This window comes from Myotis daubentonii, chromosome 2 (genome assembly GCF_963259705.1).
Source record: "Myotis daubentonii chromosome 2, mMyoDau2.1, whole genome shotgun sequence".
NCBI lineage: Eukaryota > Metazoa > Chordata > Mammalia > Chiroptera > Vespertilionidae > Myotis > Myotis daubentonii.
Genome location: NC_081841.1, coordinates 92,849,531 through 92,876,849, shown reverse-complemented (window position 1 = coordinate 92,876,849; position 27,319 = coordinate 92,849,531). Strand labels below are relative to the sequence as shown.

The window sequence follows — 27,319 nt, the reverse complement described above, 5'->3', positions numbered from 1 at the left end:
GAGGCCAAGAAATGTAAGATAGCACAGCATTAGTAAATTTCTCTGATAAAATTTCTCTAAAAGTTTCCTGTTTTATTTCAGTTTGGTAGCTAGCTGCAGCTTAACAGTGGGGGTGGAGTGGGAACAACCAATCTACTCACTACATGTCTTTTGCCCATCTCATCATGCACACTTTTCTTCCTAAAAACAAAACAGCATGAATTACCAGGTGTAGAAAGATCCCTAAACCTTTTTTTATGTTTTAGTCCCTCCCCTTGTAATAACTACCATGTTTGACAGTTTTCTATTTGCTAAGCTCTCCCTTTCTCTCTCTCTTTTTTCTGACCATAAGCTAAACTTGTTTTATGATAGATACAATCCAAAGCAAATGTCTGAGGACAGGTTGCTGGTTGCTGTCTTCTACTGAGGGATCTTGAAAGTTGAGCAGAAGAAACTATTTAAAATTGCAAGTGTTTTGTCTAATCTTTCTGGAATCTCCTCAGGCTGTAAAACAGTGGTTCTCAACCTTCCTAATGCCGCGACCCTTTAATACAGTTCCTCATGTTGTGGTGACCCCCAACCATAAAATTATTTTCGTTGCTACTTCATAACTGTAATTTTGCTACTGTTATGAATCGTAATGTAAATATCTGATATGCAGGATGTATTTTCATTGTTACAAATTGAACATAATTAAAGCATAGTGATTCATCACAAAAACAATATGTAATTATGTATGTGTTTTCCGATGGTCTTAGGCGACCCCTGTGAAAGGGTCGTTCAACCCCAAAGGGGTCGCGACCCACAGGTTGGGAACCGCTGCTCTAAAACAATGCAGATTCTTAGGGAAGTCCACAGTTAAAAATCAATTATAAACCACTGCTCCAGAGGTTTCTTCCTAGTCCTCTAAATTTTAAATAACATGTCAGGAGGTTCATAGGCGTCCTGAATGAAATGCAATCATGAATCACACTCCAGGTCAAGAATCTCTGGACTCATATGTCAGGTGGATAGAAATGCTTTGATCAATGAGAATAGAAGACAGCAGGAATGATGGCCACCTGGGATAAGATGTCAGGTACGTCTTCTCTGAGGCCCCCTGCGAGCAGACCAGCGCTGGTGCAGACCGCTGAGGGAGCATGCCAGGAAAAGGGGACTGCAAGAAGCAGAGCTTCCAGGAGAGAACACAGAATGCGCTTTGGTGGATTCCACGTGCACACTCTCATTTCTCCTTCTCTCTCCCCCTTCCTCTCTGCATCCCTGCCCCGCTCCTTTCTCGTACAACTTCTCCCCAGGACCTTGCTGGTCTCCTGAAGGATAAGGAGTTCGGGGGCCACGCCTCCACCTTCCCCCAGTCTCACCAAGGCTTCCCTCTCTGAAACAATGAATTGAGAGTCAGAAATGCTGAGCTCGGGTTCTGTCATGTTGCAGGCCCTTGAGTCAGTCAATTACTGGTTGACACTGAACTTCTGGTTTCTCGACCACGAGATGACTGTGACTGATCGTTCTGTAATCTGAGATCTGAGATTCCGATATCAGGGTTCTTCTCGTCTATCCCCCGTTTCCGTCATGTCCCTTCCCGGCCGTTTTGCCCCCTTCCCTGCCGGCGTCCGCCCAGTGTCTGACCCGCCCCCTTTCCTGGTGTGCGCCTGCGCAGACTGTTGGGACGCTTACTTTTGACCCTGCCGAGGAGCCGTAGTCTGCGGAGCGCCGGCGGCAGGGGATTGTGGGAGAAGATGGCGGCCGCCGCTCACCCCCGGGTTGTCCGGGTCTTGCCAATGTCACGTAAGTGTCACCGGGAAAACGGGCCCGGGTTGGGATTCCGGGACAGGGTGACCATTTGGGGGGTGGCGCCGCGCCGCAGCGGCCATGCCGACGCCCTGGACATTTGGGTTTTCTAGGTCCAGGGCTGCGCCCGTTCAGTTTCTCCTTTCCTTTCCGTCTCCGACTCACAAATTCACAGGCGCATTTGGGAAGGGGTCTGCGCCGGGAGAACGTGAGCAACGGGAAGGGGAGAGGAGAAAGCGAGGGGCGTTTAACCGATCGAGAGAATCGGGGTTCTCATAGGGTTGCCAGGTTTGGGGTTCTGAGAAATACTTACGTCGGGGTGCGGGGTCGTGGAGAGGAGTCTGGAAAGGATGGGGGCGGGGAGGTCAGTGGCGAGAAGGTTCCCAAATGATTGGTTTTAAGACCTTGTGCAAACCTTTAATCGGGCTCAACTTAAGATCTTTCGTGACACAATGGAAATGATGATACCACAACGTCAGGGAGTTTCGGAAAATGTTAAATTAGGTGATACTCATGAAAGCATCTCCGTAGAGAATAGTGTTAGACCGAGGTGCGGGGGCCTGGGGGCTAGGGATGCTTGCAGGGAAGGGAAGGGAAGGGAAGGCAAGGGAAGGGAAGGGAAGAGTAAAGGATAGATTGGGATTTTCCAAGCGGCGTTCATTCACCCCTCCGTCCTTACTAGATCGCCTGTTAGCGTCCTGAGATTGAAGACATGCATTTGCTCTCCCACCCAGTAAGAGAGGCTAGAAAGGCAAAGAAATTTAATCCAGTTATGCTTTTCACCCTCCAGCCCTTCACAAACACGCCATCGACCTCCAGAAGTTGTATTTTTTTTTTTTATGGTACCTGCTATCTGCTAATCACAGCTCTAGATTTTTTTTTTTAAATTATCTATATTGAAAGTATTACTGATGTCCCCTTTTAGATATTTTTATAATTGCTTTTTCTTCAACTTTTTTTTTTTAACTTACATCATAGCTTGTCATGCCGCTTTATTGTCTCTGGTAAAATAACCTTTTAACTAACTCTGGAGAGGCAAGTTTAATGTGTAATATAATCAAGGCACTATAGAACAGTTGTGTGAAACAAAGATACATAGTGAAGTGTGGAGGGACTATTAAGTACCATAGGAAGTCAGAAAAGGGAAAGATGGGTATCATTTGAAGCAGTGAGGGAAGATTGGAAGACCAGGGAAGAATGGCAGTTTTCCCACTGATTTTGTGAGGGTTGTTATGATCTAGAAAGTCAGAAAGGTTGGACATTTTCCTGTCACTGGCAAGACTAGGGCGTGAGAATAGAACCATGAAGTACTTTGAAGGCAGTGAAATGACTACCTGTAGGTCTGATAGTAGGAAAGGAAGTTGGATACATTACATGGGATCAAATAATAGAGGCCTTTGAAAGCCAAACAGTTTCAGATCAATGGTCTCCAAAGTGGGTTTTGCAAGAGGAAATAATAGAATACAAAATAAAACAAAACCCACACAACAACCAAACTAATACTTATGTTATTCAAACTATGTACACTGTTCTTTTTTAACAAAATATATTTTAATGATTTTTTACAGAGAGGAAGGGAGAGGGATAGAGAGTTAGAAACATCGATGAGAGAGAAACATCGATCAGCTGCCTCCTGCACACGCCCTACTGGGTGTGTGCCCGCAACCAAGGTACACGCCCTTGACCGGAATCGAACCTGGGACCCTTGCATCCTCAGGCTGATGCTCTATCCACTGAGCCAAACCGGTTAGGGCTACACTGTTCTTTTTTTTAATTAAATTTATTGGGGTGACATTGGTTGACATACAGATTTCAGGTGTGGGTTTCTATGTTATAAGATCTGTATACTGCACTGTGTGCCCACCACCCAAAGTCAGATCTTCTCCTGTCACCACATATTAGGACTCCCTTCTCTCCCCACTCCATTACCTCTGGCAATTTGTTTGTGTTCACAAATTTCAGTTTAATATCTCACATATGTGTGAAATCATATGGCTATTAGCTTTTTCTGACTGACTTATTTCACTTATAATATTCTCAAGGTCTACCCATTTTTTTGTAAATGACACTATTTCATCCTTTCTTATGGCTAAGTAGTATTCCATTGTGTGTATATACCACATCTTTATCCAATCCTCTATTGCAGGACACTTCATGGTTTCCATGTATTGGCCACTGTGAATAATGCTATAATGAACATAGGGGTGCATATATCTTTGTGAATACATGATTTCAAGTTTTTCAGATATATGCCCAGGAGAGGGATTGCTGGGTAGTGCTGTAGCTCTGTTTTTAATTTTTTGAGGCATCGCCAGACTGCTTACCATAGTGGTTGTATGTACACTGATCTAAGTGATTTAATACATGTTTTATAATGTATATACTCTTGGAGTACTTAGAACATGTGTGTAATTTATAAATAAGCACTTAAAAATAATTTAGTATGCAAGTAAATATGTTTGGATACAATTTATTTGGATATTACAGTAGAAAACCAATGTAAGTTTTTGAACAGAGGAATGTAAGGAATAAATAATGTTACTCTCTTAATGGTGTCCATAATAAATGGAAGAAAATGGAGAGGCTGGAAACAAAGAGGGTAATAACACATTTATTGAGCACATACATGAGCAAGGCACTTACCAGTATATTATTAATATTCATACAACCCTCTAAAATGTTAGCTCCATGAGGGTAGGGACTTTGTCTTTTTTTTTACTGTGCTAGACACAGTTTATAGAATAGTTCTTGGCCCATAATTGTTGAAAAAACAAATAACCATGTGAGCTTAGTGTAACATTACCTTCTGAGGTATTTTGAAGTAGTAATAAATGAAAACAGCTATTATTCATGCAATGCTAAATGTGAGTTAGGTAATGTGCTGAATGCCTTATGTACATTTGTTCTGATCCTTATAATAATCCTTTGTGTTATTAATTCTTTGAGTCCAGTAATTGTTCCCATCTTATTGAATGTCCTTTATCCAATGCCCTCACTTCCTTCCTTACTCATCATTTTAATAATTCCTTTTCATACATTCTCAACTCTCCAGCCCATCTCCCTTTGTCAGCAAAAAAGTCAACACTGATTAAACCAAACTTTCCATGTATTTCCTGCCTGCCCCTGAGCAGTGGAGAATTGAGCTAGGAAAACACCAAACTAACTGACTGACCTTATTTTAAATTCATGAATACAAATCTCAAAGTAGATTTTCAATAGAATACAAAGTAGATATTCAACACTACCATTTCCATAGGAAATTTGCTTTCCCTTTCTCTATAACAATTACTTAACATGACCAATCTTTTAAAGCTTTTAACATGTGCTTCTGTCTAATTCTCTGCTTTACAGAGAGAAATCAAGGAATCAGATGAGAAAAATCTCTTTTTCCCACCGCAAAAATCTAATAGCTGACCTGTGATAATTCTCTGCCTTCTCTCCAAATGAGCTCCTTCAACTCTGATCTATAGCCATCCTCTCTTATCTATTCATTCCCTCTTTTGCATCATTAATTTTTCTCATCAACTGGGTCATTTCCTTTAGCATCCATATATATAAAGAGCCAGGGGCTGTCACAACTGAAACCAACGAATGGACGACCGAACAGGCTGAGTGGGGTGACAAGGCTGGCAGGAGGGTTAGTGAGAGACGATCAAAAGACTGAGCAGCAGGCTGCGTGGGGCGACCAGGCTGGCAGGGGAGGCAGTGAGGGACAACCAAACAACTGAACAGCAGGCTGTGTGGGGCAACTAGGCCGGCAGTGGGGGCTGTGAGGGGCGACCAAGCTGGTGCGGGGGGGTGGGGTGGGGGGAGGAGCAGTTGGGGGCAACCAGGCCAGCAGGGGGGGCAGTTGGGGGCGACCAGGCCGGTGGGAGCGAGTAGGGGGCGACCGGGCCAGCAGAGGGGGACCGTGAGGGGTGACCAGGTCAGTAGGGGGGGCAGTTAGGGGCGACCAGGCCAGCAGGAGAGGCCGTGAGAGGTGACCAGGCTGGCAGGGGGGGGCAGTTGGGGGCAACTAGGCCGGCAGGTGGGCAGTTGCGGGTGACTAGGCTGGCGGGGGAGGGGGGGGCAGTTAGGGGCGACCAGGCCAGCAGGGGAGGGCAGTTAGGGGCGATCAGGTCGGCAGGTAGAAGCAGTTAGGGGTGATCAGGCTGGCAGGGGGACCAGTTAGGGGCGATCAGTCAGGCAGGTAGGTGAGCAGTTAGGAGCCAGTTGTCCCGGATTGTGAGAGGGATGTCCGACTGCCTTGGGCCTAAACCGGCAGTTGGACATCCCCCGAGGAGTCCTGGATTGGAGAGGGTACAGGCTGGCCTGAGGGGACCCCCCCATATACGAATTTCGTACACTGGGCTTCTAGTATGCTATAACATCTCATATTTTAAAAAAGCTACCTTCCTTGTCTTCATGTTACTCTAGTCCTATTTTTCTTTCCCCTTTATATCAGATATCCTCAAAAGATTATCGGTACTCCTTTTACAATTTCCTTTCTTCACATTTTCTCTTTTGCTTGCTGCATTCAGGCTTTAATTCCTACTATTCCAATAAAATTTCTCTTGTTAAGGCCACTTATAGCTAACATTTTATAGATCTCATAGTACTCTGTCTTCATGCTACTTCACTTTTCAGCATTGCTTCATAGAGCTAACACCAATAGACACCCCCCACCCTTACCTACAGTTTTGCTTTCCACAGTGTTAATTACCCTGCAATCTGAAAGTATTAAATGGAATATTCCAGAAATAAACAATTCATAAGTTGTAAATGCCCATCATTTTCAGTAGCATGATGAAATCTCGTGCTGTTCTCCGTGCTGCCAGAACATGAATCATCCCTTTGTCCAGCATATCCATGCTGTATAGCTACTTGCTCATTAGTCACCTAGTAGTTGTCTCAGTTATCGGATTAATTGTAGTGCTTGTGTTTTACTTAATACTGGCCCCAAAGAGCAAGAGCAGTAATGCCGGTAATTAAATTAATTTAAAGTTAATATAAGCTTTAACCTAAGTAAATGAAAATACTGATAGCAAATAATGTAATAGGTTCCTAGGAAAATGAGCTATTTGTATTCATTCATTGTCACTGTTATATTAATACTTCCCATTTTTGTATATTCTGGGCTTTTGTTTAAGGTTCTTCTATTACTGCATTAGCCACAGCCGTGCTTCATCGCCCACCCCAGCGCCAGCTTCACCATGCACTCATACCTCATGGGAGAAGTGGGCGTTCCTCAGTCAGTGGGGTGGTGGCCACTGTGTTTGGAGCAACAGGATTCCTGGGCCGATATGTTGTCAACCATCTTGGTAAGTAAAGTTCCTGGAGTTTACTATACTTCAGTGCCACTTTTTAGGGTTATCTAATGAGAAGCCAGGAGCTATGTTTCTTTTCATTTTAACAGTATTCTGAATGACTCCTGTCTTGGATTTATGTGATTTTGGTCTTCTGTGACCATTGTGAGTACATCCATACTTCCTCATACTTCCTATATGGTGCTAAAATGGGAATAGGGGACTCTGAAAAGTTACGGCATCTCTGACATGCCAAAATACACTTTTCGTTATAGATAGTGTCAATTCACATGTACTGGCATTTAAATATTTACCACATCACTCTCGTATAATCTAACCTAATAATAGACAAACATGGTAATTGACAATACCTCTGCTACGCTTCCCATTGGCTAATCAGCAGGATATGCAAATTAACCCAACCAAGGTGGTGGCCAGCAGCCACACAGCTGAAGTGAGCAGGAGGCTTGCTTGCTCCAGTGATGGCGGAAGCCAAGGTTCCCTGCCTGCCGTGGCCTGGCTCTGAGCTCCGAAAGCAACAGCTCCAAAAGCAACAAAGTTGCAATTATAGAAGCTAAACAAACCCCAGATACCTGCTTTCAGCCAGCTGCGGCCTCAGAGCTGGAGCGGCAACAAAGTTTCAATTATAGAAGGTAAATAAATCCCAGAATAAGAAAAAAAGAGAGGCTGGGAGATTCCGTCGCCAGCTTGGCCAGCCTGAAAACAGACGTCAGCCCCTCATCCAGATTGGCCAGGCATCCAAGCGGCACCCCCACCCTTATCCAGGACACCCTTCAGGGCAAACCAGCCGGCCCCCACCCATGCACCAGGCCTCTATCCTATATAGTAAAAGGGTAATGTGCAAACTGACCCTAACAGCAGAAAGACTGGGAATGACTGGTCACTATGACACACACTAACCACCAGGGCGCAGACGCTCAATGCAGGAGCTGCCCTCTGGTGGTCAGTGAGCTCCCACATGGGGGATCTCTGCTCAGCCACAAGCCAGGCTGATGGCTGCCAGTACAGAAGTGGTGGTGGGAGCCTCTCCCGCCTCCTCAGCAGTGCTAAGGATGTCCAACTGCAGCTTATGTCTGCTCCCTGCTGGCAAGTGGACATCCCCTGAGGGCTGCCGGGCTGCCAGAGGGATGTCTGATTGCCAGCTTAGGCCCAATCCCCCGAGGAGCAGGCCTAAGCCAGCAGGTGGTCATCCCCTGAGGGGTCCCAGACTGCGAGAGGGCCCAGGCCAGGCTGAGGGACCCTCTTCCCCCCCCCTCCCCCACCCCCCGAGTGCACAAATTTTTCTGCACCGGGCCTCTAGTCCTATCTAATAAAGACAAAAAGGGTAATTAACCGTACCTCCGCTACATGTCCCATTGGCTAATCAGTGAGATATGCAAATTAACTGCCAGCAAAGATGGCGGCCGGCAGCCACGCAGCTGAAGCGAGCAGGAGGTTTGCTTGCTCCAGTGATGGAGGAAGCCAAGGTTCCCCACCTGCCGCGGCCTGGCTCTAAGCTCCGAAAGCAACAGCTCCAAAAGCAACAAAGTTTCAATTATAGAAGCTAAACAAACCCCAGATACTTACTTTCAGCCAGCTGCGGCCTCAGAGCTGGGAGCGCCAGTGACGGCAACAGAGTTTCAATTATAGAAGGTAAATAAATTCCAGAATAAAAAAAAAAAAGAAAAAAAGGAGAGGCTGGGAGCTTCAGTCGCAGGCCAGCCTGAAAACGGCCCTCAGCCCCTCATCCAGACTGGCCAGGGACCCCAGTGGAGACCCCCACCCTGAAGGGGGTGTGGCCAGCCTGAAAACAGCCATCAGCCCCTCATCCAGGCTGGCCACTCACCCCAGTGGGGACCCCCACCCTGAAGGGGGTGTGACCAGCTGCAAACAGCCATCAGCCCCTCACCCAGGCTGGCCAGGCACCCAAGCAGGACCCCCACTCTGATCCGGGACACCCTTCAGGGCAAACCAGCCGGCCCCCACCCATGCACCAGGCCTCTATCCTATATAGTAAAAGGGTAATGTGCAAACTGACCCTAACAGCAGAAAGACTGGGAATGACTGGTCACTATGACACACAGTGACCACCAAGGAGCAGACGCTCAATGCAGGAGCTGCCCTCTGGTGGTCAGTGCGCTCCCACATGGGGGAGCTCTGCTCAGCCACAAGCCAGGCTGATGGCTGCCAGTACAGCAGTGGTGGTGGGAGCCTCTCCTGCCTCCTCAGCAGCGCTAAGGATGTCCGACTGCAGCTCAGGTCTGCTCCCCGCTGGCAAGTGGACATCCCCCGAGGGCTGCCAGGCTGCCAGAGGGATGTCTGATTGCCAGCTTAGGCCCAATCCCCTGAGGAGCAGGCCTAAGCCAGCAGGTGGTCATCCCCTGAGGGGTCCCAGACTGCGAGAGGGCACAGGCCAGGCTGAACCCCCCCCACCCCCCCAAGTGCACAAATTTTTGTGCACTGGGCCTTTAGTGTTTTCATATTATGTTAACATTGATCCTTGTCTCAATCCATTCTCTTTTAGGGCGTATGGGGTCACAGGTAATCATACCCTATCGGTGTGATACATATGACTACATGCACCTTCGTCCTATGGGTGACCTGGGCCAGATTATCTTTCTGGTAAGAGCCTGTATTACTGATTACACATGTCAATAACTGTGAGGTCATTTTTAGGATAGAGAGGCAGTTAATAAAGCAGCAGTTTCATTCCAGTGTGGACCAAAGGCATCCTCTACTAGTATTCATCACAAGGCATTTTTGAAAACTTTAGTCTAGCAGTTGGTAAACTTTTTCTGTAAAGGTCCAGATAGTAAATATTTTAGGCTTTGTGGGTCATAGGGTCTTTGCCATGATTACTCAGCTCTGCCCTTGTAACTCAAAAGCAGCTATAGAGAATATGTGAAGTAATAGGGGTGACTGTGTTCCAACAAAACTTTATTTACAAAGTTGAATTGTAGACTAGATTGTCTGTGGGTCATTTTGCCAACCCCTGTTCTAGACCTATGCTGTCCAATATGGTAATCACTAGTCACATATGGCTATTGAACACTTGAAATGTGGCTAGTCAGAATTGAGATGCACTGTTAACTGTAAAATACACCCCAGATTTCAAAAACGTAGTATGAAGAAAATATATCAGGTTCTTCCTTTACACCAGTAGTTGCCAATGGGCAGAGGTTTGGGGAATGGGGTCGGGGAGACCCTTCAAGTGATGCTTAAAAATATATGGGCCCTTTTGGTGTCTCAGTGACGAGATCTTACTGGTTTATTAGGTAGGGGACAGAGATGCTAAATATCTTACAGTGCACAAGACAGTTCCTTTCCACAAAGAAATGGGCTGCCCAAAATGTCTGCAGTTTTCCTACTGAGAAACACTGGGCTTTGATGTTTGGGTCTACTGTTCTTTTAGCTAACTTTTCTTACTTTCATCATCATGCATGGAACTGAGCCTCTTCCATTTGCACATATTCCCTTTCAAAAAAAAATTTTGGTAAATTTCCTTAATATCTGATATTATTTTTATATAGATGATTTGTGATCTCTTTAAATATTGACTTATTTTTAACACTAGAAAGACTGAAATTTAGTATATACCTATATTGCCCAAAAGCAGTCAAAATGACTGCATTGTGAAAGAATTATATCGGAGCACTCTTCACGTATGTTCCTTAGCTTTTCCAATAACTCACTTCTATTCGACATTTCTTTCATGAATTTAGGGCGCAAAAGAAATAAAATAAACAACTTATTAGAACAAGTATCACTGCATAAAGATTCGAATAACAAGTACTAGTTTAGCTTATTGAGCAACTGCAACTTATCAAGTATCGACAATTTATCATGTACTTGTATGTTATCATGTGACGGTAATCGAAAAAAAATGAAAACTGTTATTTCAATACAGAGCCGAACTGGTCATATAAGAAATTTACTCAATTCAATAATAAGAGTTAAAATTTCCCAAGCAGTCAAAATGACTGCTTTTGGGCAATATAGGTATAACACATATATATATATACCGGAAATGAAGGAGGGGGAGGTAACTACAATTATTAATAAACGCATTTATATGTTGTACAAAAAGTCACAAAATTCTAAGACATTGTGTCCTTATATACATAATTGTTTTTCTAATTGAAATTAAAAAGCAGTCAAAATGACTTCCTTGGGCAATTTAGTGTTAAAGGCATTTTATTCTTTACTGAATGTTCATAAACTATATTTATATTGGAAATTTTGTGTTTCTAGAGTGTTTTTCATTTCCAAAATCTTATTTTCAAATATCCTCTTGTTAATGTAGCTACAGGAACTTAGCTTTTTTCTAGTTCTTTGTAACTTAAGATTATTAGTTACTTTGTCAATCCTCAAAATAAAAATATTACACAAGTATAGGTGAAATGCTGTAAAGCTACTGGCTTGCAAATGTAGAGTCATTAGAATTGAGCTATATGACTTAATTCATTCTTTCCATAGATGCTTATTGAGTGTCTGCTGTGTGCCTGGCATTGAGCTAAGCTCTGAGCATATCTTGATGAACAAGTCCAGAGGGAGCTCACAGTCTTAGGGAATATAGACACTAAACACATAATTTTGAATAGAAAAATGATTCTGAAAGGGGAAGTCCAGGGAAAGCAAAATTGATGGGGAGGGACTTCACTATGTTGTTATTGTTTATTTTTGAGAAGGATGAACCATATTGGGTGTGGGATTCTGATTTCTCTGCTTCAGTTTCTGTTTGAAACTGCTGTCTGAATGGCTACTTGGTCTGACTAGGACTCTTGGGCCTGAGCCTTGGGAGTCTGGTTTCCTTTTGATTCCTTCTCTCCAGTCCTCATTCCAGGGCCATTTATGCAGTTGATGTCTCAAACTCTTACACTCTTGAGTTATTTTATTTTTATTATTTTATTTTATTTTAATTAAAAAAAAATCTTTATTGTTGAAAGTATTACATATGCCCCCTTTTTTCCCATCTACTTCCTCCAGCCCATCCCCGCCCCCCGCCCTCACCACCCCATCCTCTGCGACCCTGGGTTATGCATATGTGCATACAAGGTTTTTGGTTGATTACCTCCCATCGGCCACCCTCCCCCGCCTTCCCTCTAAGATTCTGCACTCTGTTCCTTGCTTCCATGTCACGCTGTTCATCAGTTTATTTTGTTAATTAGATTCCATATATGAGTGAGATCATGTGATACTTGTCTTTGTGTGATTGACTTATTTCACTTAGCGTGATATCTCTAGGTCCCTCCATGCTGTCTCAAAGGGTAAAAGATTCTTTTTTACTGCTGCATACTATTCCATGGTATAAATGTACCAAAGCTTTCTTATCCACTCATCTACTGATGGGCACTTGGGCTGTTTCCTGATGTTAGCTATTGTAAATTGTGCTGCTATGAACATAGGGGTGCATACATTCTTTCTGATTGGTGTTTCAGGTTTCTTAGGACATATTCCTACAAGTAGCATTGCTGGGTCAAATGGCAGTTCCATATTTAATTTTTTGAGGAAACTCTATACTGTTTTCCATAATGGCTGCACCAGTCTACATTCCCACCAGCAGTATAACGGTTTCCTTTTCTCTACATCCTCGTCAGCACTTGTCATTTGTTGATTTGTTGATGGCAGCCATTCTGACAGGTGTGAGGTGATACCGCATTTTCATTTTAATTTGCATCTCTCTGATGGTCAATGACTTTGAGCATTTTTTCTTGTCTCTTGGAAATCAGGGTGTCTTTTTTGAAGAAGTGTCTATTTAGGTCCTTTGTCCGTTTTTTAATTGGATTGTTTGTCTTCCTTTTGTTAAGTTGCAGGAGTTCCTTATATATTTTGGATATTAACCCTTTATCACATGTATCATTGTTCTCCCATATAGCGGACTCTCTTTTTGTTTTGTTGATGGTTTCTTTTGCTGTGCAGAAGCTTTTTATTTTGATGTATTCCCCTTTGTATATTTTCTCCTTAGTTTTCTGTGCCCTAGGAGATATATCCATAAACATATTGCTATGAGAGATATCTAAGATTTTGCTGCCTATGGTTTCTTCTAAGATTTTTATAGTTTCATGACTTACGTTAGATCTTTTATCCATTTTGAATTTCTTCTTGTGTATGGTGTAAGTTGGTGGTCTAATTTCATTTTTTTTTGCATGTATCTGTCCAATTTTCCCAACACCATTTATTGAACAGACTATCTTGACTCCATTGTATGCTCTTGCTTCCTTTGTCAAGTATTAATTGAGCATAATGACTTGGATCGATTTCTGGGTTCTCTGTTCTGTTCTATTGATCTAAATGCCTGTTCTTATGGTAGTACCAGGCTGTTTTGATTACCGTGGCTTTGTAGTATAGCTTGACATCTGGTATTATGATCCCTCCAACTTTGTTCTTCTTTCTCAAGATTGCTGCAGCCATTCAGGGTCTTTTTTGGCTCCATATAAATTTTTGTAGTATTTGCTCTAGATCTGTGAAGTATGCCATTGGTATTTTTAATAGGGATTGCATTGACTCTGTAGATTACCTTGGGTAATATGGACATTTTAATAATGTTAATTCTACCAATCCATGAACACGGAATATTCTTCCACTTGTTTATATCTTCTTCTATCTCTTTTTTAAACATCCTTTTGTTTTCTGAGTATAAGCCTTTTACCTCCTTGGTTAAGTTTATTCCTAATTATCTTAATTTTTTTGTTGCAATGGTAAATGGGATTGTTTGTTTAGTTTCTCTTTCTGAGAATTCATTATCCTATCTAATAAAGACGGAATATGCAGATTGACCGTCACTTCATGACAAATATGGCTGTGCCCATAGCCACAAGATGGCGGCGCCCAGTCCCCTCAGCACCACCGGAGTCCCCCAGTCCTTTAAGCTCTTGCCGCAGGGGTGAAGGGCAAGCAGCGCCCCAGTCCCCCGCAGCGAGCACACAGCCGGGCCCAGCTTACCCCACACCAAGGTACTGAGGGGCAAGCAGGCCCCCGCAGCGAACAGACAGCCGGGCCCTGCATGCCCCTTGCCGCAGCGCCGAGGAGCAAGCAAGCTCCCACAGAGAGCAGCCAGCAGGGCCCTGCTTGCCCCTGGCCATGGTAGCAAAGGGCAAGCAGGCCTCTGCAGAAAGCAGACACCAGGACCTGCGATGGCGTCGAGCAGGCAGGTCCACAGAGAGCAGAGAGCCATGGGGAGTGGGCCTAAGCCATCAGTAGGACATCCCCTGAGGGCTTCTAGATTGGAGAAGGTGCAGGTTGAGCTGAGGGGTCCCTGTGCTCGAATTTCATGCACTGGGTCTCTAGTTGGTGTGTAAAAAAAGCCATCAATTTTGGGGTGTTGATTTTGTATCCTGCTACATTGCCAAATTCATTTTTTAAATCTAGTGTTTTTTTGGTGGAGTCTTTAGGGTTTTCTATGTACACTATCATGTCATCTGCAAATAATGAGAGTTTTACTTCCTCCTTTCTAATTTGGATTCCTTTCATTTCTTCTTCTTGTCTGATCACTTTGGCTAGAACTCCCAGTACTGTGGCGAAAGCAGACATCCCTGTCTTGTTCCTGTTCTTAGGGGAAAAGGTTTTAGTTTTTGCCCATTGAGTGTGATGTTGGCTGTAGGTTTGTCATAGATGGCTTTTATCATGTTGAGATATGCTCCCTCTATTCCCATTTTGCTGAGAGTTTTTGTCAAAAATGGGTGTTGGATTTTTGTCGAATGCTTTTTCTGCATCTGTTGATATGATCATGTGATTTTTGTCTTCCAATTTGTTTGTGATGTATTACATTTCTTGATTTGTGAGTATTGTACCAGCCTTGCATCCCTAGAATAAATCCCATTTGGTCATGGTGTATGATCTTTTTAATATATTGTTGGATGCGATTTGCTAATATTTTGTTGAGGATTTCAGCATCTATGTTCATCAAAGATATTGGCCTGTAATTCTCTTTCTTTGTAGTGTCTTTATCTGGTTTTGGAGTTAGAATAATGCTGGCCTCATAAAAAGAACTTGGAGGTATTCCTTCCTCTTGTTTTTTTTTGGAATAGTTTGAGGAGTGTAGGTGTTAGTTTTTCTTTGAATATTTGATAAATCTCCCCTTCGAAGCCATCCGGACCTGGACTTTTGTTTGGTAGGAGTTTTTTGATTACTGCATCTATTTTATTAGTTGTTATTGGCTTATTCATGTTTTCTGATTCCTTCCAATGTGTTCTTTATTTGTGCTATGTCATTATTTCTGATTTCATATTTACTATATCGTTTCTCTTGCTGTTGAGCATCTTTACCATCAATACTCTGAACTCTATGTCAGAGAAATTGTTTATCTCCATTTCATTTATCTCTTCTTCTGGAGAATTCTCTTGTTCTTTCATTTGGGGATTGTTTCTTTGTCTCCTCATTTTGGCTGCCTGTTTGGGTTTGTGACTGTGTATTAGGTAGATCTGCTATGCTTCTCAATCGCTAATGGAGGACAATGTCAAATGCTGTTTTTGACTATTTAGGCAAAGACTCAAAGCCTCAGGAGTCCTCCTCTGCCACAGACTGAGAGGATTCCATCTTGAATAGCCCCTAAGCAATCATGCACAGGTGTGGCAAGATTTTTTTCAACAAAGTGAGGCACTTGCTTATGCCTGGAGGCTAATTGTTATTCTTAGTCCTTTAATGGGCCTCAGAAACTCTGCACTGTGGGGCTAGGTATTTTTCAATAGGGTGGGTCAACTTTCTTCCCCCAGGCAAAGCCACCTGTATAGCAAATGTCTACATGAGTAAGATGACCTCTGTAACGTGAGGGACTGACTCAGCACAGGAAACTCGGGTGTCTGCCTTCTGAGTTCTAACCCCAGAGCTACCGATCCTGGCTTCTGCTCACACAGCTCCAGTCTACTCTGCCCTCCCTCTCCTGGAGCACAAGGTGGGTGACTCCACAGGGAATTTTGTGCATTGGTGCTTTAAGAGGGTGCCTGTATTTCCAGCTGTCTTTCCCTGGCAGACAGCAACCCCTCTGCTTTTCACAGCCAGATGTTATGTGGGTACCCTTCTCAGTTCTGGTGCTCTCTGCTGGGGGACCCAGCTTGGGGTTTAGACCCCAAAGTTCTCAGTGGGAACCCCCTACAGCTGAGATATCTCTCCAGAACTTCAAGTGTATTTGGGAGCCCAGCCAGCCCTTTGCCCCTCAGCCCCTCCCACTAGTCTCTGTACAGTCTCTACTTTCCATCCTAAGTTATCAGGTTTCTTTCCAGTGAGTCTTTATTTGATTATTCAGGAAGTTTTCCTGTATTTCAGTTATAATTCCAGTTTGATCCTGGGAGCATGTCTGTGCAGCATCCCCTTACTCTGCCATCATTTATTATTTTTTTGAGGGGAGAGTGGCCCTAGATAGCTCCAGGATGAGGGCTAGTCACCAGAAAGACCAATCACATTATTAGAGGGTTGGAACTTTGGGCCAGCCCCAACATTCAGGAAAAGGAGGAAGGCTGGAGAGCCCAATCACAGGATCCTTTGACTTAATCAATCATGCCTGTGTAACTGTCTGGACATCCAGGCCCAGGGCACTTCCTGATTGGTGAACATTTCAATATATCAGTGGCACACCCTGACTCCACAGGGACTGATGCTCTTGCACTTAGGACCCTTCCAGACCTTGCTCTATATATCTCTTCATCTGACCATTCATTTGTATCCATTATAATATAATGGCCATTATAGGTATAGCACTTTCCTGAGTTCTGTGAGTTACTCTAGTTAATTATTGAATCTGAAGAGGTTGTGGGAAATTCTGCCTGAATTTGTAGTAGCCAGACTCTGCCATAATTTTTAATCTCTTGAGTTATTTTTTAGATTCTTCCTCTCCCATCCTTTCCATCTTGGCTGAAAAAATCTGTTGGTTTTTTTTTTTTTTTAGCTCTTTATATGTATAGCTGCTTTTTTTGGATGAGTGTGTCAGTCACTGTGCTGTAGATTTTATGCATATTTTACTTAACCTTCATGGCAACCCCATGAGTTAGGCTGTATTTTCAGATTTTACATGGAGCTTGGAGAGATCATTTGTGCACAGCCAGTAAATGGCAAACTGGAATTTGCATTCCTGTCTGACTCCAAAGCTGTTATTCTGTTCTGTCTCTTCCACCCCACTCTCCATCATAACTAGTTCTTCCTAGTTATGGCTTTGTGGTGTTTTTTTTTTTTGCTTTTGAATCTGATATCTATAGCCCATTCACTCTTTTCTAAATTACACAGGCATTTGAATATGCTTGCTCATGTTCACTCATCCTCTTTGTCTCCATCCCCCTTTCTCTTTTCCCTTTTCTCTTCCCCTCACTCTCCTTCCCACTCCATTCATTCATGCATACACACTTAATATTTGACTCTATGAAATTCTTACTATATTTCATTGAAATGCTTTAAAAATTTAGTTTCACTGTAATATAGGAGACTCTGTACCTTTGTCTGAGGTTATTGAATTCCTAGTCACTATTTTGGATAAGAATCATCAATCTAACTGAAGTTCTAACTGATGCTCAGAATTGTAGTTCTACACCAGATTCTGCCATTAGCTTAATCTGGAGTTTTAGGCAGGTCACTTCTCTTTGAGTGTTGTTTTCATGTCTTTAAAGTAGAAATGACTAGATTTGGGATTATAAAGAGGAAAGAGTTTAAAAATATGAAAAATTATTATGAATGCTCCCAATTTATTATTAGCCTTTAGTAGAACCTCTTTATCTTCAGTCTGTAACTGATGGCTGCTGAAAAGGGAAAATCAGTTTATATCCCAGATGATACTTGGTTGTTCAGCTGTATTTCAGGAAGAGAGACTTGATTACTGGATTCCTTTATAGACATGTGGCATTTGGGTGGACAAAAATTGATGTGGCCCGTTAAAAATGAAGAGCATTTTGCCCTGGGTGGGTATCTCATTTGGAGCATCGTCCTGGTACACCAACATTGTGGGTTCGATCCCCAGTCAGAGCTCATACAAGAAGCAACCAATGAGTGCATAAATAGGTGGAACAATATATAGATGTTTCTCTCTCTCTCTGTCTTTCTCTCTCTCAAATCATTTAATTCTTTTAAATGAAGAACATTTTTTTTGCTTGTTCTACCATTTGATTACCTGAATTAAGTGGACTTTCAACTATTTGTCTCCAGAAGAGTCAGAGAATCAGCAGGGGTTTGAGATCTCAGAATAATTTCTGTTGTAATACATAGAGCCTGTGTGAAATGGCACTGTATTGTGACTACAACATATGGCCCATTTTGAAATTTGCCAGGGAATGTGGGTGGGGCCTTACAGAAAGGTTAAGTGCTAGCATATACCCCTTATGTTTTTATTTGATTGTCTATTGATTGCCATTATAGGAATGGAATGCGAGAAACAAAGATTCTATCCGAAGAGCAGTCGAGCACAGCAATGTGGTCATCAATCTTGTTGGGCGAGACTGGGAAACCAAGTAAGTCGTGACTCATTTCTTTGTGTAAGCTGTCCTAGGGTTCAGCAGACACTTTTTGGGCACTGTTTGTATGTTAAGCATTGTAGTGATGACATTTTAAATTAGTTCATCAATAAGCAACCATTTACATACTAAGCATTTGCACACACATCAACCCCCTTCCCCTTAGGGGGTTTAGTTGCATAAATTTGGTATAAGTAAGCAGTGTGATGTGTGACTCATAAGAAGTATGTATGGATTGGGTCAGTGTGGTCAGTGTGGTCCATGTCATCATCAGCTGGACAGGATGACCAATACTGGTCCTGTGCTTGGATCTTTCCAGCTGGGATGGGGTTTGGTAGGAGAATTTTGCCTGTTCCACTGTCAACAAGGTGACCATTGGGTTTTCCAGTGTGACAATGTTCTAGATCTGTTCTCCATATTGTTAACTGAAGATGGCATGAGTACTGGTTTGAACAGTTCTTGTGTGAGTTATCAACAACTATTGTGTAAAACCTGTAGTTCCACAAAGCTTTGTTCAGACCTGTTTTTGTAGCATTTACTAAAGTTTGACTTAGATTTGTTTATATATGTCTACTTCATCAAATGCTCTTAAGTTCTTTGATGACTTGGAGGGTCTTAGTCAGCATTATACCTACCATAGTGACTAACACAGTGTAGAACAGAGTAAGCATTTAGTTAATGCTTACTGGTGACTGTCTGTTCTTTTTAACCCCGAGAGAAACAAAGGCCTAGAATAAAAAGTGATTTCCCTGGTCCCAGTGCTTTCCTCATCCCTACCCAAACAGTGCAGCCAGATTTTTTTTAAGGCCCTCAGCCTTGGAATTCATTGAGGACACAGAACATTATGCTGATTTGTAACATTAGTAAACCTTGAATTATATATATAGTAATAAACAGTGAGCAGTAAAATAAAAGTCAGTTTCATTTTGGGTGAAATCATTGCTGTTTTACAGCTCAGTTATTATGAATTCTAGCACTAGTATGAAAATCAGACAGAAAGCTTTGAAATCCTGAGTTAAGTGTTCTTAGCAGACCCCCTTTTCTTTTCTTCTAGAAACTTTGATTTTGAGGATGTTTTTGTGAAAATTCCCCAAGCAATTGCTCAGGTGTCCAAGGAAGCTGGAGTTGAAAAACTTATTCACATTTCACATCTGAATGCTGATATTAAAAGTACTTCTAGATATCTGAGAAATAAGGTAAGTAACAAGTTGATTTGGGAAGTGATTCACAGAGCTGGAATTTCCTGGCCCCTTTAAAACATGAATTAAGTTTTTATTCAGGGTTTCTCATCGACATATCCAGGATTAAAAGGGGTTTTTAATCCTCCATACCAGAATTAGATTTATGTGTGAGTGAGCGTGTGCATGTGCATTATGTTCTGCCATTTTGGTCGAGTGCCTTCTATTTGTAGGGAACTGTGCTAAGGGGCTTCAAAGATGGATAGACTATATTATTACCCTCTAAAATGCAGGTTATTGGGTCATAGTATAATTACACAGTAAACAAAAATGGTAGAGTATAATTCCTGCCTGAAAGAATTATACCTGTGTCACCTACCAAGGTTACATGATCATCTTTTTTTCTCAAACCCCTTATATAGTTATGACCTCGTGCTATATCTGAAGGGGTGATATGAAGGCTGAGAATGACCAGAGGTCCTTGACAGTGGCTCCAACTTTTTGATCCACTGCATTGCTTTATTGAACAAATTGTTTACGAAGCATCTACTATGTGCTACATTGTATGAGGCATTGGAGATATAGGAGTAAATAAAACAGACATGGTCTTAGCCCATATCTAGTTTCTAGTTCATTAAGGAAAATAATTCCCGATGTACCAGGTATTACAAAATAGCAAACTGCTGTAGGAGCCTATAATGGAGGCGAGAGGGTGCTTTAAATTACTAGCATCAGAAGATTCAGCGTACACTGTCTTAAACAAAGGGGAATTTATAGGTTCACATAGCTGAAAAAGCCAGCAGTAAGAAACCTTAGCCACATTGCTGCCAAGGTTCATCAGGGCTTCAGCTTTGTTTCTCTGTGATTCTGTGTGTGTGTGTGTGTGTGTGTGTGTGTGTGTGTGTTTCGTACTCACAAAACTGCCTGACAGCACCCTAGGCTTCATATTTTCATACTACACTAGAGAGAGAAAGAGAAAGGTCACACTGCCTGCCTCTGCCCTGGCATTTATAGAATCATCTGAATTCATGATTGTTTGGAAGCGACAGGGCAGGGGAAGTTAGTGGTGAGAAAGAGGGAAGAGTCAAATATGTCCAGCTCTTTGGCTTAAACCACTGGGTGGACAGTGGTGCTATTGAATGAGATGAGAAACATTTGAGACTAAGCTTTAGGGCAGTGGTTCTTGACCTTAGCTACGCATTAGAATCACTGAGGGAGCTTTGAAAAATCCTGATGCCCAAGCCGCACTGAGACGAATAGAAGCTATTGGAATACAATTTGGCATCAGCGTTTTTAAACTCTCCCTAGGTAATTTCAGTGTGCAGCAAAGATTGAGAAATACAATTTCTGGATAATGGAAGAGGATGATTCAGTTTTGGACACGGGTAGCATTTCAGATGTGTGTCAATCATCCAGGTAATGTGGATGAATGGGATTTATGATCCTGCAGCTCAGAAGAGAGGTCTGGTTCGAGGTATAAATTAGGGAGTCACCAGCATTTGTTGATAATTGAAGTAGTTGGAGGAGATAAGATGACCTAGTATGGAAACATGGATTGAGAAGAGAGCTTTGGACTGGGCCCAGAGGAATACCAGTGATTAGTGGTCTGGTAGATGAGGACTTGGTAGTCCTCATCAAAACAAACAAAAGACTTAGAGTGAACGTGATCAGGTAGGAGGGAAACCAGGAGATGTGAGGTTATGAAAGCCAAGGGAAGACAGTGTTGCAGGGAGCGAGTAGTTACTTATGAATGCTACTGAGAAGCCAAGTAAGTGAGAACTCTAAAGTAACCTTGGATCTACCCGTATGGAGGCCATCGGTGATCTTAACCTAGAATCATTGGAGTATAAACTTTGGGGCAGAATCCAGAGTATAGGTGAGTGAGAAGTTAGTAGGAGCCGAGTCAGTGGGACAGTAAGGGCAGGTGGCATTTTAGGTGGTTTGGTAAAAGAATGGAGTAGGGACAGATGGACAGGAAGCTGGAGGGTCACAGGAAGTTGGAAAATTATTTTTCTTTTAAGGTAGAAGATCTTTGTTTAAAAGACGTTGTTTTAAATGCTGGTGGGATGGTGCTGGTTAAGAGACTGAGGCTGAAGATACAGGAGAGAGAAAATGGGGCAGGTTCCTGAGAAAGTAAAGGAGGTGAGCTCCAAAGCATTGGTGGCGCCACTGCTCCTCTAATGTGGTGAGAAAGAAGGAGGAAATGTTGGTCATGCACTTCTGTTTGTAGATTAAGTGCTGAGAACTGAGATGGTTTTTTTCCTGTAGTATATCTTCTCTTTGCATTAGCAGGTAATGGGCCCAGTCCAAAGCTCTCTTCTCAATCCATGTTTCCATACTAGGTCATCTTATCTCCTCCAACTACTTCAATTATCCAGTAGGAAGGGAAGGGAAAATAAAGGAGAAATTTGAATAGAATAGAAATTGTTTGAAATTGTCACATGGCCAAAACCGGTTTGGCTCAGTGGATAGAGCGTCAGCTTGCGGACTGAAGGGTCCCAGGTTCGATTCCGGTCAAGGGCATGTACCTGGGTTGCGGGCACATCCCCAGTGGGGGATGTGCAGGAGGCGGCTGATCGATGTTTCTCTCTCATCGATGTTTCTGACTCTCTATCTCTCTCCCTTCCTTTCTGTAAAAAATCAATAAAAATATATTAAAAAAAAAAAAAAAAGAAAAGAAATTGTCACATGGGAGAGTAAAGTAATTATAAGAAAACACTATATGTGGGAAATGTTAAGGACCCAGTTAAAACTGGTGAATTTACAGTCATGGGTCACTTAGAATTACATTCTGAGAAATGCGTTGTTATGCCGTTTTGTTGTACGAACATTGTAGAGTGCATCTATACAAACCTAGATGCTAAAGCCTATTGCTCTCAAGGCTATAAGCCTGTACAGCATGTTACTGTACAAACAACACAAGATTAAATCAAGAACAAGTGAAAATTTAAGTATAAAGAGTACACATTAAAATAAAAATATAGTATAGTAAATATATAAACAAGTAATAGTTGTTTGTTATCATTATCAAGTATTATGGACTGTACATAATTATATATACTATTTTATATGACAGGCAGTGCAGTAGGTTTGTTTACATCAGCATCACCACAAACATGTGAGTAATGCATTGCACTAAGTTGTTAAGATGGCTACCCCATCTCTAGACGATGGGAATTTTTTTTTAACTCCATTGTAATCTTAGGGGGCTTAGTGTATGTGATCTGTTGCTGACCAAAGTGCTATGTGGGCATGACTATATAGTGGTACCAATTTGGCATTTTTATTTATTTAATTTCTTCCAACTCTGAAGGCAGAAGGAGTTCATGGCTCAGAGAAAGAGAGTGATGGGGTTCTCCCAGGGTTGGTATTTTGCCTAGTGGGTGGAGTAGTGGACAAAATGACAAGGCATTTTACAGTATTGGTAAGAGAGTGATTGAGAAGTTGGACTTTGGAATCTAATCAGAAACAAAGGATGTTTGGAGGGCTTGATATAGAGGAAAGCAGAATCAGAGGACTAGAATTTCTGAAAAGATTGAGAAACAGATTATATGTCAGGAATAGAAAAGCAAGAACAAGCAGGCTGGAAGTGTAGGAAATTGTTCTCTGAGAGGAAGGTGTCTTCATTTAGTTTCAGAAGAAGGGCACTTCCAGTTGTTGATATGGTCTGTGTCCTGACCGAGTTGAGAGTGCAGAAGTGGACTGAAGAGGTGGTTATTGGTGTTGAGAAGCTCAAGAAACAGAGATCCAAGTCCACTTGGACATTGATGTCACCCACAGTGGTGGTGTGTAGGTGGAAAGAAAATTGGAGTGGAAGAGAAGATTGATATCTGCATTGAGCAAGAGACCTTGTCTAGGAGGTGAATAGATGACAACAAGTGAAGACAGGAAGATTAAGGACCTACCTGGCCAACCACACAACTCTTTCTCTGGCAGGATGATAAGTTGTTGACACAAACCAGAGAAACTGTAATTAGAAGGGAAAATGGAGGCTAGAAAAATTCTACTCTGATTTTTCTCCTTCTGTGTAAGCTTCCCTATAATAATTATGAGAAGAAATCCAATAAGAGCTATAAGAGACAGGGACTTTTTTTATGTGTGTTTTTAAAAAATTCTGTGTAATTGAGATTTATGAACAGTACCATTACCTTAATCTGGAGGAACATATGACCTTTGAAATATAAGTAGTGTCCCAATAGTGAAAAAAATGGATGCTTTTTTTTTTTTTTTACTCAGAACTCTGTTTGGTTCCTTTAGGCTGTTGGAGAGAAAGAAGTGAGAGATGCATTTCCAGAAGCCATTATCATAAAGCCTTCAGACATCTTTGGACGAGAGGATAGATACCTCAATTATTTTGCAAGTGTGTATTCTTTCTTAACTGGGGGCCCAATGCACGAATTTGTGCACCTTGAAAGGAACTGTGGGCCCTGAGGCTGCAGTGGGCATAGGAGCAGGTCTTGGCCCATCCTCTGCACCACCGCCCAGCCTCTCCTGCCACGGCCCCCGGTCACCTGTCTGCCGGTCCCCTGTCTGCCGCAGCCCCGCTCCCGCTGCTGCTCCCATGTGTTGCTGTCAGTGCTCACACTTGCTGAGCAGGGGGAGGTGGAGAAGCCCTCAGGGGCTATTGGGGCCAGCAGCTGCTGCTCACACCCACTGACAGTGCTGAGCAATCTGGACTGGCACCAGGCACTGGCAGCGGGTTTGAGCGGCGGCTCTGGTACCAGCAGCGGGTGCGAGTGGGGCCCAAGCTGGCAGCAGGTGCGAGCAGTGGTTGCCAGCTCCAATCTCGCCTCAGGGACGGGGAGGTAGAGAAGCCCTGAGGGGTGATTGGGGCCAGCAGCCTCCGCTCACACCTGCTGGCAAACACTAATCTTTTAACTATCTCCATAGTTTTGCCTTTTCCAGAATATTATGTAGTAGGAATCATACAGTTTGTAGCCTTTTCATATTGGCTTCTTTCTACATTTTTGCTGTTGTGAATAATGCTGTTTTGCACATGGGTATACAGATATCTCTGAGACCCTGCTTTCAATTTGGGGGGTATATATCCCGAAGTGGAATTGCTAGATCATAGGGTAATTCTATTTTTATTTTTTTTAGGAACTGCCACACTATTTTCCATAGTGGCTATACTAGTTTACATTTCTAAGTACACACGGTTCCAATTTTTCTCTTTTTTCATCAACACTTGTTATTTTCTGTTGTTTTTTTTTAATAGTAGTATGAGGGACCTGACCAGTTTGGCTCAGTGGATAGAGTGTCGGCCTGCGGACTGAAAGGTCCCAGGTTTGATTCCGGTCAAGGGCATGTACCTTGGTTGCGGGCACATCCCCAGTGGGGGGTGTGCAGGAGGCAGCTGAATCGATGTTTCTCTCTCATCGATGTTTCTAACTATCCCTCTCCTTCTCCCTTCCTCTCTGTAAAAAAATCAATAAAATATATTTTAAAAAATAGTAGTATGAGGTAATATCTCGTGTTTTTGATTTGCATTTCTCTAATGATTAGTGATATTCAGCATATTTTCTTGTGCTTGTTGGCCATTTATATATCTTATTTGCAGAAATCCCTATTCATGTCTTTACTCAACCTTTAATTTGTTATTGTTGAATGGTGGGAGCGCTCTATATATTGTGAATAGTGACACCTAATTAGATATAGGATTTGCAGATATTTACTTTTATTCCTTAGGTTACACTCAGTTAATTGTGTCCTTTGATGCACAGAAGCTTTTAATTTTGATATAGTCTGATTTATCTATTTTTCCTTTTGTTGCTAATGCTTTTGTTGTCATATTCAAGAAATCATTGCTAAGTCCCATTTCATGAAGCTTTGTTTTCTTTTGAGGATATTTAGATCTTTGATCCATTTTTATTTAATTTTTCTGTATGATGTAAGCAGTGGTTCTCAACCTTGGCTGCACATTAGAATCACCTGGGAATCTTTTAAAAATCCTGACTTCTGGGCCTCATCCTCCGGAAATTCTGTTTCTTTGTTACTAATGTTGTGGCCTCACCCCGTAACAAAGAAACAGAATTTCCAGAGGATGAGGCCCAGAAATCAGGATTTTAAAAAGATTCCCAGGTGATTCTAATGTGCAGCCAAGGTTGAGAACCACTGATGTAAGGTAAAGGTCCAACTTCATTCTTTTATACAGTGTGGCCTTGACTTACGAATGTCCCGACTAACGAGTTTTTTGAGATACCAGCTGTCTCTCGGCCGATTTTTTGCATTGAGTTGATAGAGTAATTTGAGTTAACGAGCTCCTTAACGAGCTCGGTCTCGGATCGAATTAAACTCGTAAGTCAAGGCCCCACTGTATGTGGATATCCAGTTTACCTGGCACCATCTTTTGAAAAGACTTCATCTCTCCATTGAATGGTCTTGGCACCTTGGCAAAAATGATTTGGCCAAAGATACAAGGGCTATTTCTCTCTATTCTATTCCTTTGGTTTATATGCCTGTCGTTATGTCACTGTTTTGATCACCATACACTGTTTTGATTACTATAGCTTTGTCATCAGTTTTAAAATCAGGAAGTGTGAGAACCCCAACTTTGTTTTTTTTTTTCAAGATAGTTTTAGCTATTCAGAGTTCCTTAAGATTCCATATGAATTTTAAGATGGAATTTTCTCTATTTCTGCGAAAACACCATTGAGATTTTGATGGGGTTTGCATTAAATTTGTAGGATTGCTTAGGGTACTACTGATATTTTTTTTTCCTTTTTTGGTTAATCCTTGCCCAAGGATATTTTTCCATTGATTTTTAGGGAGAGTAGAAGAGAAAAGGAAAGACAGAGAAACATTGATGTGTGAGAAACATATCAATTGGTTGCCTCTAGCACAAGCCCCACCCAGGCCCAGGAGGAGCCTGTAACTAAGGTACGAGAATTGAACCTGGGAATTGAACCTGGAAATCTTTGGTCCACAGTCTGATGCTCTATCCACTGAGCAAACCGGCTAGGGCACTATTGATACTGTAATAGTATTGTCTTCCAATTCACAAACATGGGATGTCTTTCCATTCATTTGGTCTTTAAATATTTTTGGAAATATTTCATAGTTTTCATTTTGCAGGTCTTTAGCCAACATGGTTAAGTTTTTCCTAAGTATTTTAATTCTTTTTCTGATGCTCTTATAAGTAATTTCTATTTATAAAAATTTTTTGAAAAGCTTTTTTTACCTTTACATTTAATCCACTTGGCATTTGATTTGTTTTGGTTTATGGTGAGATGTGAACCATTTCTTTTTTTCCCCAAGTAGCATTGTCTCAGCACCATACATTAAATAATATTTCCATTTTCCATGTGTTTGTGATACTGCATTTTTTATATACTAAATTCCCATTCTTTTTTTAAATCCTCACCTGAGGATATATTTTTATTGACTATAGAGTTGGGAGAGGGAGGGAGAAAGAGAGAGAGAGAGAGAGAGAGAGAGACATCAATGTGAGAGAGAAACATTAATAGGTTGCCTCTTGTATGCACCCTGACCAGGGAACGAACCCACAACCTTTTTCGGTGCATGGGATAATGTGCCAACCAACTGAGCCACCCATCTGGGGCCTAAATTCCCATTCTTAACAGCATCTTTTTCTGGGTTATGTACATTATATCACTGATCTGTTGATTGCTATATCCTCCTTAAAATGGAGTGCAATTTA

General features: G+C 42.2%; 2 protein-coding genes across 5 annotated transcripts in view; one reads left to right on the top strand and one right to left on the bottom strand.

The window, feature by feature from the left end:
* AKAP3 (A-kinase anchoring protein 3) overlaps positions 1–1,557 on the bottom strand; it is a 32,892-nt gene extending 31,335 nt beyond the window's left edge. For 2 of the 4 annotated variants that reach the window (XM_059683818.1, XM_059683820.1), the window contains exons 1-2: positions 1,041–1,557; positions 141–180 (exon numbers count right to left, since the gene is read on the bottom strand). The gene's annotated coding sequence lies outside the window, so the exon portion shown is untranslated. The remainder of the gene's footprint in view (positions 1–140; positions 181–1,040) is intronic. The other 2 variants (XM_059683819.1, XM_059683821.1) reach the window with 1 other exon arrangement.
* Positions 1,558–1,641: 84 nt separating this feature from the next.
* NDUFA9 (NADH:ubiquinone oxidoreductase subunit A9) overlaps positions 1,642–27,319 on the top strand; it is a 43,070-nt gene continuing 17,392 nt past the window's right edge. The window contains exons 1-6 of the mRNA XM_059683822.1: positions 1,642–1,764; positions 6,897–7,067; positions 9,577–9,674; positions 18,387–18,478; positions 19,536–19,677; positions 23,917–24,019. Of these exons, the coding sequence (XP_059539805.1) occupies positions 1,716–1,764; positions 6,897–7,067; positions 9,577–9,674; positions 18,387–18,478; positions 19,536–19,677; positions 23,917–24,019 (655 nt within the window). The 5' untranslated portion in view covers positions 1,642–1,715. The remainder of the gene's footprint in view (positions 1,765–6,896; positions 7,068–9,576; positions 9,675–18,386; positions 18,479–19,535; positions 19,678–23,916; positions 24,020–27,319) is intronic.